Source organism: Rhinolophus sinicus, chromosome 1 (assembly GCF_057876585.1).
Source record: "Rhinolophus sinicus isolate RSI-liver-muscle chromosome 1, RSI-T2T, whole genome shotgun sequence".
NCBI classification, from domain to species: Eukaryota; Metazoa; Chordata; class Mammalia; order Chiroptera; family Rhinolophidae; genus Rhinolophus; species Rhinolophus sinicus.
Genome location: NC_142501.1, coordinates 50,304,246 through 50,324,566, shown reverse-complemented (window position 1 = coordinate 50,324,566; position 20,321 = coordinate 50,304,246). Strand labels below are relative to the sequence as shown.

The following is a 20,321-nucleotide window of genomic DNA, read 5'->3' as shown; positions in this document are numbered from 1 at the left end:
TATCCTTATAACATCGTACAAAGTGTTCTTTTGCAAATAAAGAAATTTAAAAAATTTATTTTGCAAAGAAGGACACTGAGGCTCAGAAAAATAAAAAAACTTGTCCAAGGGCATATGCAGGGCTGTCTGAAATCCTTGTCTTTCTACTCAGTCCTGCTGCTTCTGATTATAATGCTCAGGCATTAGTGAAACACACAGTCTTTACTAGTTCTGTTAAACTCTACCAGGGTTAATTTATGCTCTGTACTCCTCGAGTGTTCTGTGATGACCTCCACTTAACCGTGCATGGGATTCCAACCATTTCCTAAGTAGGACACTTTGGTTTTATAACGAAGTTTCCTTCCCAAAGCAATGCAGACTGTGAGGACCTTAAAATGAGAATCACTTATAATATTCAGTTTGGAACCTGAACTTGATCTTAAAAAGTTTTACTTACTAAAAATACTAAGTGTTTAAGGTGGTTACCACTTGCAGTAGGTGGAAGCACCCATTCTCGCTCCTGATGGGCACGTAGGCACTTTGCCCAAGTGGGCTCACTTCCCCCTAGACTATGAGTAAGGTGAGGAACTGGTACAGTGGGATTGCTGTTGCGTGTTGACCACTTGTTTTGCAGAATTTGGTTCCACTATTGCAAACGCAGTGTGATGCATTTATTTCTTCATTTATTTTAGCTCCCCTCTTTTATTGACATAGTTCATGAATCTTGCTTCATTTATGGCTCTAGGACAATTAAAATTAAAAACAACATATCATGGCATGAGGCCAAAAAGGTAAATACAAATAAAAAAAAGACCCCCTACCACGATTCCTGCAAAAGCTACACCTAAGTACCTCTCATTCTTCTTGCAGCTTTTCCACATTTGTGGAGAAAGGTAGGCCCAATTATATGCATCTAAGAGAACCATCTTCCAAAAGAGTGAACTTCTGTGCAATGGTGCCTTTTTTTTAGGAAGCCAGAGAAAATGTTGAAAACAAATGTTGATCTCTGATTACCTGGCATCTAGCTGATAGCTTTGCCTGGAAACTTCTCACTAGGATACAATAAGAATCACTTTTTAAAGTTTAGATAAAAATAGGGTAGAACCATTTGGGCATTAGGATACCTGCCCTTATCCCAGTTCAATTGTTTTATTTCATGCCATAATTTTTGGGTTATGGTCATAGAAAACTATACCTAGAACAGCAAAACATTTAAAAATGTCCACTAGACCAGTATTGCTGACATTTTAATATGCATAAGAAACATCAGGAAACCTTGTTAAAATGCAGATTCTGATTCAGTAGCTTGGGGATGGGACCTGAGATTCTAATTTCTAGCAAACTCCCAGGTAATGCTCATACGGCTGATCCATGGACCACACTTTGAGTAGCAAGCTCTAGACTCTCCCTCTAGAGGTGAGTTTCTTGAGAGAAGGCATCATCTTAATCATCTTTATATCTATCATCTTGTACCTTGAAATGATATGATAATACTGCCTGGTACAGAATACACATTACAAAGTATGTGTTAAATGAGAAAGAAAAACAGAGGCAGACATAGAAAAAGAGAGAGAGCAGTTACCCTTTTTCCCCGAAAATAAGACCTAGCCAGACAATCAGCTCTAATGTGTCTTTTGGAGCAAAATTTAATATGAGACCCAGTATTTATTATATTGTATTGTATTATATTATATTACATTACATTACATTATGTTATATTAAAGACCCTGTCTTATATTATATTATGTTATATTAGACCGGGTCTTATAGTAAAGTAAGATTGGGTATTATATTATATTATATTATATTAAAGACCGGGTCTTATAGTAAAATAAGACCGGGCCTTGTATTAATTTTTGCTCCAAAAGATGCATTAGAGCTGATTGTCTGGGCTAGGTCTTATTTTCGGGGAAACACGGTAAGTGCATAGTTTGGATTTAGACTTGTATTGAATCCTGGCTCTATCAACAGTCTCGTGTAATCTTGTGCTTTAAGCCTCAGTTCCACTCCTGTAAGACAGGCATGGTAATAATACATTATCTCACGGGAGTGTTGGGGAATACTAACCCTAATACTATTCGTAGGTTAAGAACTCAGGCTCTGCTGTCAGCTAGCTTGGGTTCAAATCCTGGCTCAACAATTTAGTTGTTAGTAATGTTACTTTGTTCAGGTTACTTAATTTATCTAAAATGGAGCTAATAATAGTACCAACCACATGCGATTTTGTGAAAATAGGTGAGAAGATCCATGTAAAGTACTTGGTATAGTGTTTGGCAATAGTAAGCCTTTTAGTATGAGAAAAGTCTTTATCGATATAGATGTGTCCTCTTTCTTTGGCAAGCACTGCTTTCTTCTCTACCCCAAGGAGTAATAATATTGCTTTAAGTTTTGGGTGATTGCCAGTTATTGTTATCTTAAAGCTGTTGAAATATTTGTGTATTATCCTAGCCGTATCTAGGCAAATATTCACATATTTTAATATTTATTTACTGTTGTTCTTATCTCTATGTATAGTTTTTGTTGTTGTGACTCAGGAAGCATCTAACAAAATTTGAGAATCCCTCATTAAGATTTTTCTTAAAAGAATTTGGGGAAAACTCCTGTCACTACACCCTACATCAGCTTTTTTTTGGTCCCTGTATATCTTTCAGAGTTTGTGTACTAGATTTGTATTACTTGGGAGGACCCTTGAAAAGTCATGCCTTCTCTTCTAATATCTTCTATGTCAGAAAATTCTTTCCTTGCTTTAATTGGTCCCGTTACAATTAAAGTCTGTTTTCTCCTATTTTCAGTAGAGTTTTTTCACCAAGTAACGTTATGCTTACCTCTCAGACTTTTTTTTTAAATGCCTGCTGTTTCTTTAATTCTTTCATATTTTCCAGTCTCTTTGTTACTTGCTTTTTTCCTTCTCTTTTCCTTTTATATAGCGTTAGAGTTTCAGGGAAAGAACTAGGAAAGGTCATTTAAGTTCAACCACTCATCTCTTTTGTGTTATGAATTCTCAAATGACACACTATAATCTAGTAAGAACACGATTGGTAGAGATTAAAATAGAAAGATTATTTTCCTATTGTACCACCCACCTTTGTTGCATTATTGTTGTTGATTTACTTTTGGTTTTAAATACCTGCTCTCTGTTGCTCGCCTCCTTCCCACCACCTAACTCTAACGCCTACATCCTTTTTAAGGCTTTGTCTATTGAAGGTCAGCATGACAGCCACTGTAAGTTTTTGTTTGGTTTTGTTCTCAGAACAATTGGCAACCTAATAGTTGATTCAATTCTGCTTTATGGGTACGGACTGACCCAGTGAAAACTCTTTTTTAATAACACTTTTATCATTCCGAGACTGCATGTCAAAAACACCTTCTCCCATTGCCCATTTTTAAGTCAATAAAGAGAAATTTTAACTCAATTTCTTTGCCAGAGGTCAGTGATTTTTCACACGCAGTTGCATTTTTTTAAATGGTAAGATAACAGAAACTTGTGATAAACTGCTTGACCTAGTTATTTTAAATGGAGTTTTCCATTACTAAAAAGATTGTATTTTGTCTTTTTAAAAAAAGGTTACAGAAATACAAAGCAAAGACTTAAAGACTAAAGAGAAGAAAACACTGAAACACCATAAAGAGAATAAAGAGGATTTCTTTAAGTGCTTCATTCTTACTGAGCTCGAGTTCTCTGTAGCCTAAGCTACTCCCTAATTCCTAAATAGAAGATGCATAAACGGTTTATGGAGGGTTCCTCTGAGTGGCTAATGGATGGCAGGTACATTTAAGAAGGAGCTGAGGGACTGAGAGCACTCCATAACCACTGTGGATGCAAGATGAGTTCAGTAGCACCGTATGTGCCACAGAGAAAGCAGTAAGTAGGTCAAAGTCAGAAAACTCAGTTCAAACCAGAGTATCAGAAGACTCATGGAAGATGAATGAAGCCTTTGAACTGGCAAGACGGCATTGGCTGTGAGGAGGATGGAGGGCCTCCTGAATGGGGAGTAGATTCCCACCGCTGCCTTATTTTTCTGTCTCTCCTCTCAGAAGCCTATGATCTTTGTCTCTGTCCTCACCCCCTCTTGGGAAGATCATTTTGAGGAGCAGGGAGAGCTGAGATTGGGACATTGAGACAAAATCAAATTCACCAGTACCTGCAATTGCAGGGTGAGGAATTTGTATTTGAAACTTTTTTCAGTGGGGAGCCAGTGAAGATTTTTGGGAAAACCTATTAAGTCTCGCAGCAGAGACAAGACGAGAAGAGGCAGAATCAGGGAGGCACTTGACACACAATGTGTGTTTTTAATGGTTACGAATTCTAACCGCTCTGTACGTCAGTTTCCTCCTTCTCATCCCACAGAAGTTCTGCAGAAAAGAGCTGGAAATCATACAGGGGCCTTATTCTCCATCCCCTGTATCGCATCATGTGTGACCCTGCTGAATGCTGCTTGTGTCACGGTGTCCGCATTCCTTTCTCCTCTGCCCACTACTCCTCCGCCACAAATTCTGGGGGGTGTGGCCAGGCCAGGAATTTAGATCGGCCTTTGGAGGTTTGTTAGTGTTTTATTCAGTTAGTTTGAAAATGTTGGAGCTTTTTCCTTAATTGAAAAATAGTGGAAATCTTCTTTGGAAAAGAAGTGCCTCCACAAGAAAGGCAGATCTTCAGGGTAAAGATTTGGTAGACTTGAGTTGGCTGTTAAAATTAGCCTGATGAAATACAGTCTTTTGTTTAATGGCAGATTTATTTTAGAAATCAATTTCATTTTGGAAACTCCAGCACCTACGTTTCCCTAGGCTGCCTGTGTGAAAGGGAAGGCTGCTTTCCCGTCCCTCTCCAGCCAGACCTGTAAACCTCAATTCTGTGGAAAGATTTAAAATGTTAAGGGCAAAAGAAAGGCCAAATGCTACACAACTGCCAGATTGGTCTCCAAAGACACTGCTTTCATTGTGTCCTCTCTTGCTAAGAATCTGCAGTACTATTTCTCAGACCTCTGCCTTCAAGTTTCCTTTGGCTAATCCCACCCGCTAATGGTTTTTCCTTCTCTGGATTCCTTATCTCAGCTCAATTTTGCACAGCCTGACATTCCTATTTCGGTATTAGCTGGTGTGGTCTCTCCTCAGCTGGAGTGTCAGCTTCTGCATTTCAGGAGACCAAAGTCTTCTTCACCTTCCTTTTGATCTCTCACGCTACCTGGCCAGGTTCTAGGCAAAGGCAGATGGTAAAGGGAATGAACCGCAGGTGATGCTCTCAGGCGAAATCTATAGTATGTATACTGCCTGTCTTTGGTCTATCCTGGCAAAATGCAAACTTGGAGAAGTAATGCCAGGGGAAAGCCAGACCCGTTGGATTAAAGATTAAAAAGGATAAATAAATGATGTATATTTTTTCATTAAAAATGTTTTATTGTGAAATATAGCATCAAAGTGTATGAAAATGTAATGTAGTTTAAAAATATATGCTTCTTTAAAATAGTTCAGGTCACGTGACTTTACATTTATTAGTGAAAAAGTTACTGTGATTAGCTATTACTAAGACCAGATAATTAAATTTCCAGAAGAGCTATAAAGTATATGTAACATGTTTCACTAATACATGCAACAACTTGCCCATGAATGGACTTTTCTTTGACAATAGTACTTATTTTTTTAATGGTGAGTTTTTTAAAAAATTAGAAGTTTAGGCCATGAAGTTCTGATATTAATTCTGAGTATGGTTCTTAGAGCATTCTGAATTGCTATTTCTATACATTTGCATATAGTTTACTCCACTCAGCCTGTCTGAATCTTTCTCATCCCAACTCAAGTCCCACTCCCCCTGTGAAGAGGAATGATTAACGTCTATTACTCTTATTCTATGCCTGGAGTTGTACTGATGTCCTACTCCTGCTCTCTTATTTAATTCTCCCTATAAGTCCATGAGATAATGTAATAGTGTTACTCCCACTTCACAGATGAGGAAACTGAGGTAGCATGCCCTCACAGCTAGTGAGGATTTGAACTCAAGTTCTAAATGCCATGCTTTCTTAAAGCCCTAGCTCTGCCCTTAAACATGGACTAATGCCCTGACTTCCCTCACTGTAATTTCCTGGTCTCAACTCTTGTGGCCTACTGTGTGCACCTCTTATTACATACCACATGTCTCCCTCATCACCTTGTCCAGTGACTTGCATACAGCAGGTGCTGAAGGAATATTTGGTGGGATAAGCATTGTTTCCTTTTTTGCCCAGAAGAGGGAATTCTTATTTAATAACTTTGTGCTCCAGGAATGTGAGCTCAGAAGGGATCCTGCATCTGGTATTCTTTTAAATGCCAGCTTTATAGTATTCCTGACATTATCTAACTTTCAGTTGGAGAAAAATCTATATAAACATGAACTTACGTTGCATATAGTGTTTTAATTTATTAGTATTAACATCATTTGATATTAGAGTGATAACTTTTCATGTGTGATATGTTTTGGTAAGTAATAAACCACTTAGGTATAATGTTAAGCTTCATATCATTACCATGAAGTTAAATGTGTTATATATGTCTTTACAGCAAGTTTATTTCTGATCGTGAAAGTAGAAGAAGTCTCACAAACAGCCATTTGGAAAAAAAGAAATGTGATGAATACGTAAGTGTCATTATAATAAGTATGCTTATTTTTTTAATCAATCACATAAATTGGGACAGATGTTTTTAATTCATATAGTATAGTACCAAAGGCATAGCTATCTGTACTCACCAGGATATTCCCCAGATCCTATGTATTTTCTCCAGAAATCCATTAAAGGAAACTAGACCACTGAGGAAGGAATTCTTGAATTGAATTTGTGTTGGTTCCTAATAGTGCTTCAATAGTGCTTCCTTTGAAGCACTACTGAAGCGTGAGGGACTTCTTTGGGACTGTTTGGCTTAGTGTGAATATTTGTCTCTCTGTTCAGATCCCAGGCACAACCTCCCTAGGCATGTCTGTCTTTAACCTAAGCAACGCCATCATGGGCAGTGGGATCTTGGGACTTGCCTTCGCCCTGGCGAACACCGGAATCCTGCTGTTTCTGTGAGTGTTAACAATTGCAGTCCTTTCCATTTTTAAACTGGAGTTTCTCTATGTTTCTGTGCATGCACAGAAGAAATTGGAAATATTTCTAGTTTTTATTTCTTCTGTTTTTACTAACCTGGCTAAGTTAACAGTACATACATACTTTTGTATTGTTTGTTTGACTGACTTTCCAAGATGCACCTAATGTTTGTAAGAAAGGGGAAGGAGGAAATCTTCTTAGTGATCAAAAATATTGAAATAAGCATTTGTAAGAAGGATTAAAAGATCTGAAAATAGCTTTTTTTTTTTTTTTTTTTGTATTTTTGAACTCTTTACCTGTCACTTTAAATCTCAGCTAAATGGTTGCAATATTAAGAAGTGTTTCATCCAACCAGTCAGCTCTGTGGTATTTGGATTGCTATGGAATATGTACTGTATCCAAAAGTAATTACAAATTTGTTTGTAATAAGTGTTCAAGAAGCACTGAAGTTTCCAGTGTTTTAAAGGTGAGAAATTAGCATGTACTTTTCCTCTGAGATTCAGTAAAAAGAAAATGGGCAGTTTTCTTTTGAAATAAATTCATCACAAATTGTTGAATGAGACTTTCTGCCAGTGCACAGAGGGCTTATTTTCAGTTAGAACAAGATGAAGACAGATCATAGAATTTATAGTAGGAAAATTCTCACCCTCTCAAACCTCAAAGGACTATCACTGGTGCTTTGCCTGATAAGGCAAGGAGGAATCGTGCCATTTCACCCCTGACTGCACTCATACTCTTCATTGGCTTTGCTCAGTAGTCCTCATGGCCAGATCATTTTGATGGAAGTATCATATCCATGGAAGCAGTGGCCAAATGGCTACTAATCCTAAATGGTGTGTATTCCTTTAAAAAGACTTAGAAAACTGTGATGGAAGTGCATTGCTTCCCATTCCATTACTCGGGGATCAGAAATGCCCATCCATGCTACACCATATTAGTCCAGAGCACTAGAGATTAATGTTCTCATTTTTGTATGTAAACTCACTGGAGGTGTCCTTCCTAGAATTAAAACAACTCTGTATAGGACAGTGAATTCAGTATCTTTTTTTTCCTTATTGTCAATCTAATTCAGTAAACCTGACTGTAGCTTCCTCTCTTTATTGTCCTGAGTAGATGTTTCTATGTGGCCTTTCTACTTGTGTATATCTTGAGCTAAGTGTCAGGTATTAGGGGAACATGACAGAGATGGACAAAATATTTCTATTGTGATTTTTTTTTGTATGTATGAAACTCTGACCCTCTGAGGACAGCTAGTGTTGCCGCACTTCTGATTTTCAGTGCATTGACATGAGATATCTGACTGCTACTCCGTATTCCTCTTCTAAATGCCTATGTAGTCTTAAAGCAAGTTGCATAGCCACTCCGAACTTCAACTGCCTGCTCTTTAAACAAGGAAATTGCACTAGAGAAATGTCAGAACCCTGCCAACCTCTAAAACCCTATGATTCTATGACTATTTTTCATCATTCCAAAGCTAGAAATATGATTAGTTCAGAAATGTTTTACATTGATTTCTTATTTATTTATTTATTTATTTATTTGTTTTTAGTTATTGTAATATGTCAGGTAGTTATATGCTAACATAGGGTAAAAAGTCAATTCTTTGATAATGATAACAATTCTTGTTGCTCTTACTTTGTGCCAGGTACTACTCTCAGTGTTTTATGCTGAATCCTTATAAGTCTATGAGAAGGTATTATTGTTAGTTCCCTGTCTCATGGATAAGGGAACTCGGGCATAGAGAATATACTTTTATTTTGAAATCTCTTTGTCACCATTCTGGGAATTCCCTTCACCTCTCTTCTCTGCTAGATCCTTTGTTTCCTGTATTCCATTTCTTCCTCTTTCTGTATTTATTTCCTTGCTTTTGTTGCTTAAAAAGATGAATGAAAATAAAAATGTTGAGGTCTTCATGTCTGAAAAATGTTTTTATTCTAATTTTATCTTTGATTGGTAGTTTGGCTGGCTATAGAAACTCTATATTGGCAATAATTTTCCTTCAAAATTTTGAAGGTATTGCTCCATTGTTTTCCTCTTTTTCTCTGTTGTGAAGCCCTATATGCTTCTGATTTCTGATCTCTCATATATAGCCAGAGTTTTTGTTTTTGTGATGCATTTTCTGGAAACTTGTCAAATCTCCTTATTCACAATGTTCTGCAGTTTCACAATGATGTGTCTTAATGTGGGCCTGGTTCATACATCATGTCAGCTAATTGGTGCATTCTTTTCTTTTAGAAATTCATGGTCTTCAGTTTTGGGACATTTTTTTACATTATTGTGTTGAAGAATTCCTTCCTTCTCTTTCTCTTTTCTCTCTTTCTGGAACTATTACCAAGATTTTGGACCCTCTGGACAAGTCCACTAATTTTTTATTCTTTTTTCAAATTTTCATTTCTATGATTTTTCACTATACTTTCTGGTATATGTCCTCAAATTTTTCTCAACTCTTTACTGAGTATTTTATTTCTGTTGTATTTTTTATTTTACAAGAGCTTTTAAAAATTCTTTCAATGTTCCTTTTTTATATTATTTTGTTTTTGTTTTACAATTTCATTGTCTTCTGTGAGGATTCTAATGATAGTTTTTCTCTGTTATGGAAAATTTTAAACATAAAGATAATAGTATAAAAGATTCCCATGTTTCCTTTATCCCATGGCCATGATTGTTTAGTCAGCCCCCTCACCCAGACTGCCTTAAAGCAAATCCCAGCCATCATATAATTTCATCCATAAATATTTCAGTATATGTCTCTAAAATATAAAGACTGTTAAAAATAACCATAATATGTCATACCTAAAAAATTAACAATTCCTTAATAGCATCAAATATCCAACCAATATTTAACTTGCTGTGATTATCTCATTTTTTAAAAACAATTGGATTGTTCAAATCAATACTCAAATGAGGTCTATATAGTGCAATTGGTTGATATGTGTTTTACATCTCTTTTAATCTATAGATTCACCCCATTTTTTCTCTCCTTTTTTTAACATACAATTTATTTGTTAAAGAAACAAGGCCATTTGTCCTATAGAGTTTCCAACAATATGAATTCTACTGATTGTATCCCTGTGGTCAAATTGACTTTTGTTTGTTTGTTTTAGACTCTTTCATTTTAGAATCTTTCCCTAAATGTCAGGTGGTCCTTCTTTGCTATAGTCAAGAATTTGGGGGGTGGGGGGGGAAGGCAAAGTTAATTTGAGTCTGGTACACCTGAGTGGGGCTTATTGGCAATAGCTTCACTTGAGGTGCTGTTAATAGCCCTTTACTTGGGGAACCACCAGTGTCAGTTTCTCTTTGGCTATTCAGATCACCCAGAGAAGCTCTTCCAATCACCTCCCTGGAGGGTCTTGGCATTGCTGCCATTTTATTTGGTAACGAAATGGGGAGACAGGGTTGGGGTAAATATCTCAGGGTGCATGTGTTCACCCAATCCCAGTTTTCATTACAGTACTCCCTACCCCACAAGTTGTGCTGAGTGCCTCACGCAGAGACTTATATTTTATATAATATTTTCAGAGAATGTATCTTCAGATATGTATCTTTTGTCAGGATGGAAGAGGAGCAATCACTCAGCTTTATGGAGTAGTTGCCTGGTCTGGGGAATCCAGCTATTTCTTGAAAGAAGTTCAACAGATCCTCTTTATTTTAGTTCATCCTTTCCATTGTTCCATACTTCCAGTAATGCCACCAGGGCCTTTTGGGAATTCTGTGGCATAAATTGGATTGGTCTTGGCTTTCTCCACTGCCAGTTTAAGATTCAGCTCTGCTACTTGCCAGCTTCTGAAATTTTGTTATTATTGTCTCCTCTAATGTTCTTACTATCCTAGCAGTATGTCTTTAAAATAAAATCCCTCTACTGGAATATCAGGAGGGAGCAGGAGTAAATTCTTATATCCAATCTATGATTTTAGAATTCAGTTCATTTTTAATTATACTGGTTCAGGGATAATTGATCTCTTATCTCATAACTCTTCAGTTTCTGCGTGAAAGCAAAGAATTGGATAAACGTGACTTTTATAGTTGCAGGATGATTTCCCTTGGATAAAATTTATAGATTGTTTGGTTATTTGCGAAATGCATGAATAGCAAGTACAACATACCAAATCTTTAGGTAGTGTATAAAGACCCAAACTTCTAAGTTTTTCACAAAATGTAGAACTCTTCTACCTCAGAACAAAGATCCACTCTGTGTTGTAAAACCAGCTGCTCCTGCAGCTGCTCAAAGCCAAAAAGCAGTTGGCAGGATCAAGATATTTCATCTGGTACAGGGCCCTGTTCCAGACTCATAGTGGCCAACATGGCAAAAGAGTCCAAGCCTGTCCAGGCTTCTTTAGAAAAGCAGCTGGGAAGGCTCCTCTGTGTCTCACTGAGGCTGTGTGCGGGCTCTTCACTGGGGACATCTGGAAACTTGCTGGGGTGATTTCTTTTTCTTGGATGAGTTTGGGGCTCATTTTTTTGACCTAACCATAATGGCTGTCATCCCTGTTTAACACACATCTGATTCAATTAGATTCAATGAATTCTGCCCTATTGTAAGAATGCTGTTAGGTTTTGTGTTTTCCTGAATCCCGAGGCCTTATAATTCCATCTGCAGAACAGAAAGTATGGCAGTGGGGAATCTGTTGACAATTGTTCTGAAGGGATATGTTCACTGTTGGAAACAAAATGGGGCAGCAAGTCAGGAATGTGCTGAGGTACAAGTACCTCAAGGTCAAATGCACCTATTGAATTGAGGTTTCCTGAGATGAGGATCAAGGAAAAGGCATTGGGTGCTGAAGAAATCTCCTTCCACTGTAACTTCCTCTTCTATCACTAATCTTTTTACCTGGCTTCCCCATAACTCCGTCATTGCAAAAGTAGGGATTGGCGGGGAAGTAAATACTGGCATAGAATAATAGTAGGTTTTGTTTTGTTTTTTTATTTTACGTTACTATCTACCTCCCTTACCCCAGCTCAAAACAGGAAAGTTACATTTTCTGAAGATTTGTATAAAAGGCAAATATTTTTAGAAAATGAATCTCTTTAGAACATATCTCCTCGTAGTGCTAGGTAAATTAGAGGTTTATTACACTATTCTGAATCTGATAAAGCAATAAATGCTTTATATTTTTCCACAACTTCTTAATATATTATTATTATTATTTTAATAATGTAGCCCTTAAGTTTAAAACCATGAAGAAAGAGAATGTAATTCATTACACTTCTGAGAGCTCAAATAGATATCATAGTTCATTGTAAACACTGAGTTTGTGAACAACCTTTTTGAAATGATAATTGTGAAATATTACCATCTGTATAAATTAATAGTTTAAATTTTATTTTGGTTGATTATAATCCCAAACATTTTTAGGTCTTGCTTTCCATTTTCTATCGCACATGGGTAGTACTCGTGAGAATAAAAAAGATAATGTATCTAAAAGCACACTTTGAAAAGTGGCATGCAAGAAGACATTTATTAATTAGCATCAACCTCATGGGGCTACTATGTATGAGAAGTTAATGAGTGTGTGTGTGTGCATGAAAGAGAGATGGAAAGAGCACCAGTAGTGCCTGGTACCTAGTAACACTATATAGTAAATGTTTGTTAAAGTATTAATTAGGTAGTCACTAAATAATGGTTAGCATTTACTGAGCAGTAACTATACATATGCCATATTATTTCATATAATCCTCACTAACAACACTATGAAGTATTAGCACCAATTTACAGATGAAGTAACTGAGGCTTGATAACAACCAAGAAAGTAAAAGAGCCAGGGTTCCATCCAGGCTTTCTTGACTCTAGAACCCATGAGATCTAAAACATTACTTTCTTTGAGTCATGCCATCTTCAGAAATCAAACTTGCATTATTAACGTACATCATGAGAAAAATTTTATTCTGATCAATGGATACTTGCAAGTTAATACTTTTAGTTTTTAAATCCCCTTGTAAAATCAGTCAGTATCCCTGAATTATTTTACTACTACTTCACCAAGAACCATCACCTTTATTGTAATAAGACAAGTTTTGCAATATTGAATGTACCAAATTATAGATCGGGGATAGTCACGTTCCCGGTCAGGGCAAGTAAAATATATGCCTAAAGTATATTGTAAAACCAGTAAACCTTCTGAACTGCTTCCTATTTGTCATAACTATGCCTAGCTTTGCTTCATGTGCTATTTAAGATTTCCCACTGCCTTTAGGAACCCTTGAATTCCTTCTGAGGATTTAATTAAACTTTTTGCTTTTAAGAATTAAAAACCAAGTAATAGCAAAGTCAAATAATGCCAAGTCCATTATTAGGGAATTGGTTCAATAACTATAGTAGTTCCATAAAGTAGAATATTGTACTACTATTAAAAAGAGTAAAATAGACTTACAGGTGCCGGTATGGAAAAATTTCCCAGAACCATTATTATGTAAAAACAAACTGAATACTGGATGGAAGTGATCACGGAGGGAGACTGTGCATACCTGCATATATTGCACCGACTATTTGGGGAGAGACCACAAGAAAACTGTTGACAGTGGTTACTTCTGGAGAATGACACGGGGTCTGGGGATAAAGTGGTAGTGGAACATTTATACTTTTAATCTTTTTTTACCATGTGCGTTTAGGGGAAGAAACTGTTGAAAACAACCGTTTTTTAAAGAACTTAAAACCAGTGCAATAAGACCTTTTGCTTTTCCTCTGACCTACAGAAAACCTGAGGAAAAAAATATTTTCAGTGTAGGTATTTAGACCTGGAGAGCTAGAATGAGAAACTGGTGCTGCGCCACCTGTTCTAAACTAGACTTTCGACCTCATCTCCCTTCAGATTGCTCTGCATCAGCCACATTTCACCTTCCTGTTTCCTCTAGAGGCCACCTGCCCCGTGCCTGTCACCACCTCAATCCCACGCCGTGGGAATGTGCATTCCCACGTACAACCTGATGGTCCTGTAAGGCTCAGATCAGATGTCAGCTCCAAAAATGTTTCTCTGATTCTTCCAGATGGAAGGGAGGCTCTCCCTTCCTTCTCTTTTCAGTGCAATCTTTTTCTTTCTGATAGCAAGTACCACTTCCATTATTTAGTCATATATTTTACCTTCCCTATTGAACGCTGAGCCCTGCAAAGGCAGGATTCATGTTTAGTTCTTCTCTTGTTCACGTCATTCCTCTCCCCCCAACAAGCTCTAGAACAGTGCTTACACGTAGCTGACTCTCAAGAATGTCTCACTGAAATAAATGAATGAATGAATGAATAAGAACTAGATTTTGCAAAACCCAAAACAAGGCTTTGGGGCAAAACAATGGCTCTCATAGTTGTTGAAAACTTATCAGAGGGGAAAAAAAATTAACTGAAAGGTTGAGTTCACCCTCAAATTTTAAGTAGGCTGCGGAGATATAATGATAAAATCACCAGATTACCGCAGTTACTTTTCTGGGAATGCCTCCTTTATTTGAAAATTCAAAATAGTTCAGAGACTGTTTGAAGTTAGTATTGCATTGCTGAAAGGGCATTTGTTGTTAAATTGCTATTTGCAGAAAGGATAGTAGTTGTCATTGTCACTTTACAACAACTACCTTCATTTTGTGGTGGATTGTTTGCTTCAATTGTAGGTGAATTCTCTCTCTCTCTCTCTCTCTCTCTCTCTCTCTCTCTCTCTCTCTCTCTCCCTCTGTCTCTCTGTCTCTTTCAATATTTACCTTTGTGGACCATTTATCATTATCCTACCACCAAAACAGATGCAACATTGTGTTGTCTATAATTACACAGTGTTTACAAACAAACCAGTAAATAGCTATGCCAGAAAGGGTAAATCTGAAAAATAAGAGTCTCTGTAAACTAAGATCAGACTATCAGGTGCCTTCTCTCTTTAAATTTGGTCTTTTACAATTGAGCTGAAATAGGGGATAGAGAGAAATGGAATTAGAACCATAGATCCATCAACCCATTGCCCTACATCCTGTTTACATAGTATACGTCTTTTTTGATCATTACTATTGTGCTGCAAAAATCGGCTTCTCATTATCAGGAGGTTTGTGTTCTTAAATAACTGCATCAGCATAGCTCTCTGAAGCCTCTAAATCTTCTTCAACAAATTCTACTAAACAGGAGTGAGACTGCATTGTACCTTTGTAAATACTCTACATGCTCTTAACTGGCATTGCTTTAATATACATATATATATATATATATATATATATATTTCAAAAAATTTTGAATCACACTCACCAAGATAATTTTGCTCTTAGAGGTAACAGAGATGATCTGTGTGATATTTCTCAAGTTATTCCTTGTAAATGTTAAATTGTCTTCTCCATACACTCCTAAGCAGGCAGTTCTTTGCCTCTTAAGGAAAGACCAAATTGGATCTTGTGATATAAAAACAGGAGGAAGAGAAAGTCAATAAGGAAACCCTCCTCTTCCAGAAGATCCTAGGAGGTCCATGGGTATAGTTACATTCATCTTCTGTCTTGTCAATCAGTTACTTGTTTTTAAAATTCTTTGAGTTATAGTTACTGTTCCTTAGAAATCATCTGAAGGGAAAACTGTCCTTCAGCTGGCAGCAAAAATCATGGGCATCAGAGTCCCTTGTTTGGGAATAATATTACTGGAAAGGGAGAAATGGCACATTCAGGCTTGCCAACATTTGAAATACATGTAAAAAGGACAGTGGCAGGGCCACTGAACTCTATTGAAATTCATTGGATTAAGAAGCTTTTCAGAAACAAAAAGGGGTGAATGTTGTGCTAAAAATGAGTGCCTATTTTATAAACAGAAAGAGTTGGCAAGCATAGGAAATGAGTCCCACCCATTTTAAAAGTTGAGCAGTTATGCTTAGTTGATGAGTCATCTACGATGTGTCTGATAAGAGGTTCCAAGAAGTCAATTCTCTGGGCCCCATAGAGGTAGGGGTGTGTGCGCGCGCTCGCGCATGCACAAGAGTGTGTACACGGAGCTGGGTCCTATCGATGCTGAGCTGCCTCCGGTGGCGGTGCTACCCCAGGACAACAGTGCGACCTCCATTTTGGAGCACTGCGTTTCTCTTAGCCTGCAAGTAGAGTTAGGTTTAACTATACTAAGGTTCTAACAGTACCATTCACCTTCCTGATGCATATAACAGTGCCTTTTCTGTTCACTTCTCTGGGTTATAGTAGGCCAGGTACGTACCAGCACAGCTAGTCAGTATAGTCCAGAAGTTAGCTTGAATTTTTATTACTCAAGGAGTGGTAGTTGGTTTGGTACTTTGGAAAACTGCCCCTGCCTGTTAGTTTTGCTTTGTTCTATGGCCATAGGCTGTTACCGTACATCAGGCACATAGTATCACTGATCTACATCAGCAAACGGCGACCTACAGACCCACGCCACCTGCAGCCTCTTTTTGTGTGGCTTGCTAGCCGAGAATCGCTTTTACTTTTTTGAAGAGTCAAAAAAACACACACACAAAAAAAGTTATAAAGTATATATTGTTTTCATGGGATCTTTATCAAAGCCCTATTTATCACTCTCATTTTATAGACAAAGATTCACAGAGGCTAAATAATTTGCCCAGCAGGACACTAACTGATGGTGGGCAGGACCAAGGGAGGGCAACAAGCCCATGGTGTATTCCCCTTCACTCTCCCATCTCTCCTTAACTTTGCATCTTTACCATGGAAACAGAGTAGGAAAGTATGAATGAAGCCCCAAATCCATCATTCCTAATGGAATGGAAGTCCAAAATACTCACCAGGTACAGCAATTCCTTGATTTAATGGTTATATGGAATTTTTCTGTCACCGAGGAGTTACATGTTTACAGTATAACAAAGGAAGCATTGTTTGAAAAGGCAAGGATCTAGGTTTGAGGAGAAGGGAAACCAGTTATCCTTGTGGAATGGAAGAAGAGGAAGGAGAACATGTCAAGAGTTATAAATGAAGTACCCACAAAACCCACAGCTCTATGCCAACGACTATAGGCAAAAACAGGAAGTGATGATGGCATATGGCCTTTTTTCTCACTGGTGTAACTTCCTCATTTAAACTCAGGCTTCCTCTTAACTCTCTTTCTTTTTTTATAAATTTTATTGGGGAATATTGGGGGACAGTATGTCTCTCCAGGGCCCATCAGCTCCAAGTAGCTGTCCCTCAATCTAGTTGTGGAGGGCACAGCTCAGCTCCAAGTCCATTCTCTGTCATTAAACCGACAACTTTGTCGCTGAGAGCCTGCAATCTAACCAATTGAGCCATGCGGCCACCCCCACTCTTAACTTTTTTAACTTCACAAAGTATCAGCTGAACTGACAAATTCTATTTCTATCTGCTTACCTCTTTTAAATACTTCTTTCTTTTTAGGATTTTATTAGATACTGTGTGATTTGATCATTAGTGATGCATATTTCTTTCTCTAGACAAAACGAAATACTTAACCAACAGTGATGCTAGTTCAAGAGAAGCTTTGCACCAAAGAATTTAGATTTACCTACAAGGGGGAGAAAAAAAAAAGAAGGGGTTGTACAAATAATCGATCCTCACCTGTTCCCTGTCCAACCTTTCAAAACCATCCCTTTCATTCTCTAGCTCAATTTGTAAATATTACAAATAATCATGTGCTACTAGATCCTAGTGCGCTGGTCCTGTGACCCTTAGAATGTTGAAATCAAATCAGGACTTAATGATTAAGAAGTCCACTTTGGGACTGAATATTATATGTTTCGGCTCTTTTTCATAAGCATTTTGTGAGCTCTTTAAAATAGGGAGTATATTAATGAGCTTGGGACTTAAACAAATGCAACCTCTCCCTGAAATGATACCAACATCATTTGAAAGGTTGTTCATATTTTGCATTTCAACACTTTTATTGTAAAATTAAGATAATCATTAAAGACCAGTTTAAAAGTGCATAAAATAAATAAAATAGAAGACAAGGAAATTATCTAAAGTCTCACTATTAAAACACAAGCTGTTTTAACACTTTGATGTATTTCATTCCAAGTTTTTTTGTCTTTTGCTTTGGTCTGACTTTTTACACTCTCATTCCTCTCTGTACATTTGCCTTTGGCAGACAATATAGCCTGGTGAGTAAGGACTGACTACCAGGGCTTGAGAGCTCTGATGCTGTATGACCTTAGACAAAATATTTAACCTCTCTGAACTTCAATTACCTTATCTGTAAAATAGATAGTAATAATACTATTCTTAAGTGAAATAGTTTTAAAAGTGTTTGGCAAGGGCCTGACATAGTGAATACGACTGCATTTCTTTTTTTGTAATGATCAATAAAATGTTTTATTGATTATATTGAATCCCCATTAAAATAAATTAAAGCTCCAGAGAATGCATTTGTATGTGAAATATAATTTTGAATTTTTCAAAATGTTTAAAATTTTCACATGATTTAGGGACTCAGACACTTTACCCCTCTCTCCTTACTTTTAGGCATGTCTTATTCCTCTTGAGCTCTCAGTAAATAAACAATTCTTCCTCTACATTGCCTTTCCTCTCCACGTAAGCTTCCCACTGGCATGGCTTCCCTGGGCCAGGAACCACACTGGATCACACCACTTCAGCAATGACCCTCCAGGCATCCTACTTCTGATCACAGCCTTTTCTACTTCCCGGCTCCTGCCTTGGATATTCCCTCTGTACTTGCCCCTGGATGTCATTGAGAGCTGCTGCTCTGTGTTCCATCCCTGTCCAGCTAAGGTGTCATGGTCCCTCACTTAAACCCCTCTCTTTCCTAAACCCTAAATTTTCTTTCTCCACTGGCTTTCTGTTATACTAGCCTGGGAAACCCCTGAATCTGAGCTCTCTAACCACACAGATGGATAACACTTTACATTCTTGGTGTTTATCCTTAGTTGGGTTCTCCAAGATGTCCAGACCTTCCTTCCTCCCCAGCTAGCATTCTACTCTCCTCTGCATTGTTTTCCAATCTTCATTCAAATCATACAGATATTCCCCTTAAGAAGAGTTGGAGATGGAATGGAAGAGCAGGGAGAGTTAGTTGAGATAATAAAACGAATGAAAAAGTGCAAGAGGATGGGGATAGTTTGGAAATATAGAAGAAAGCTAAGACATAGAAGAGAGTGAGGAAGAGGCCAGCAACAGGGGGAAGGACTGGAGAAAGATGGTTGGCCAGTAAACAATATGTTTCTTACAGTTTGTCCAATTCCCTTGTACTGGAGTTTTAAATTTTCTTGTAGGTATTTTGCCTCAACCAGTGTATATGTCTATGAGTTTTGGAGTGAGGCTCTGAGGATTGGTGGGAGATGCTGGTAGATAAAAGCAGGACTAGTCATAAAGGCCACTTTTCCTCCAGGGTGGGAGTTTTGAACAGACTGTTCCGCTCATTTAATTGAGGAGGGTAAAAGTTTTATATTTTTAACTGGGTTTACAAGAGGAAGAATTATATAGTGTGGTGAGCCTCATATCCCTTATGGAAGGAGAGAGACATGGCTGGGGGAGGAGGGGTGTGGAGTTGAAAATAATTAAAAAACATACACCCTGGTGAAGTAAGTAATACCCTAATATCCTGAGGAAGTTGACGCAAGGAAGTAAGTAAGACCTTGCGTTTGCACTGAGAGCCAGCCAGAGTCTCTCAGGAATGATACTAATTGAGCTGTAAATGCTTCCCTTCGCTGCAGTCTCACCTGGGCAGCTGTGGGGTCCCTGTTACAGGTAAGCACGCAGTAATGCTGGCATGGCTCTCCACCTGCAAATGGTGTGGCGAGCAGTTCCGCAGTGGTGAGAAGCAGAAACACTGAGATGCATATACCACAGAGCCAGAGCACACAGCTGTAAACCGCTGCAGCGTCACATGTGAGCCATGGACCAGCAGCATCAGCATCACCTGGGAGCTTGTTAGAGATGTAGAATCTCGGGTTCCATCCCAGACCTACTGAATTAGAATCTTCATTTCAACAAGATCCTAACATAATTCATATGCACATATTAAAGTCTGGGAAGAGCTGCTTTAAACTTTGGCAAGGGAGAGCATGGGGAGAGTCATGCTGAGGACGATTGGTAAGGGCTCTCCATTTTCTGAGAGGAATGGGTCCTGGAAGAGTTGAAAGCACTCACATGTGTGGCGGCCTCAAACCCCCTCATCCAAGCTATTTCTGGATCTGCAGCAGTGACTGATGCTTCATCGCCACCTCTTCCAAGGGCTCTACCACTGGGCCGGGAGAATGTCATATGGTCTCTTGTCATATAGCTAGGCTTTTAAAATACAGTAGTCTCTTCTCCCTTAAAGTGTTGTAGGGTTGGGTTTTTGTTGTTGTTGTTATTATTGTTTTGGAAGTATAATTCATATACAATAAAATTCCCCGATTTAAA

General features: G+C 37.9%; 1 protein-coding gene across 4 annotated transcripts in view; it reads left to right on the top strand.

The window, feature by feature from the left end:
• The window catches only part of SLC38A1 (solute carrier family 38 member 1), a 64,840-nt gene that overhangs the window by 17,538 nt on the left and 26,981 nt on the right, over positions 1–20,321 (top strand). For all 4 annotated transcript variants that reach the window (XM_019748395.3, XM_019748397.3, XM_019748396.3 and 1 more), the window contains 2 exons: positions 6,508–6,583; positions 6,894–7,009. In XM_019748395.3, the coding sequence (XP_019603954.1) occupies positions 6,508–6,583; positions 6,894–7,009 (192 nt within the window). The remainder of the gene's footprint in view (positions 1–6,507; positions 6,584–6,893; positions 7,010–20,321) is intronic.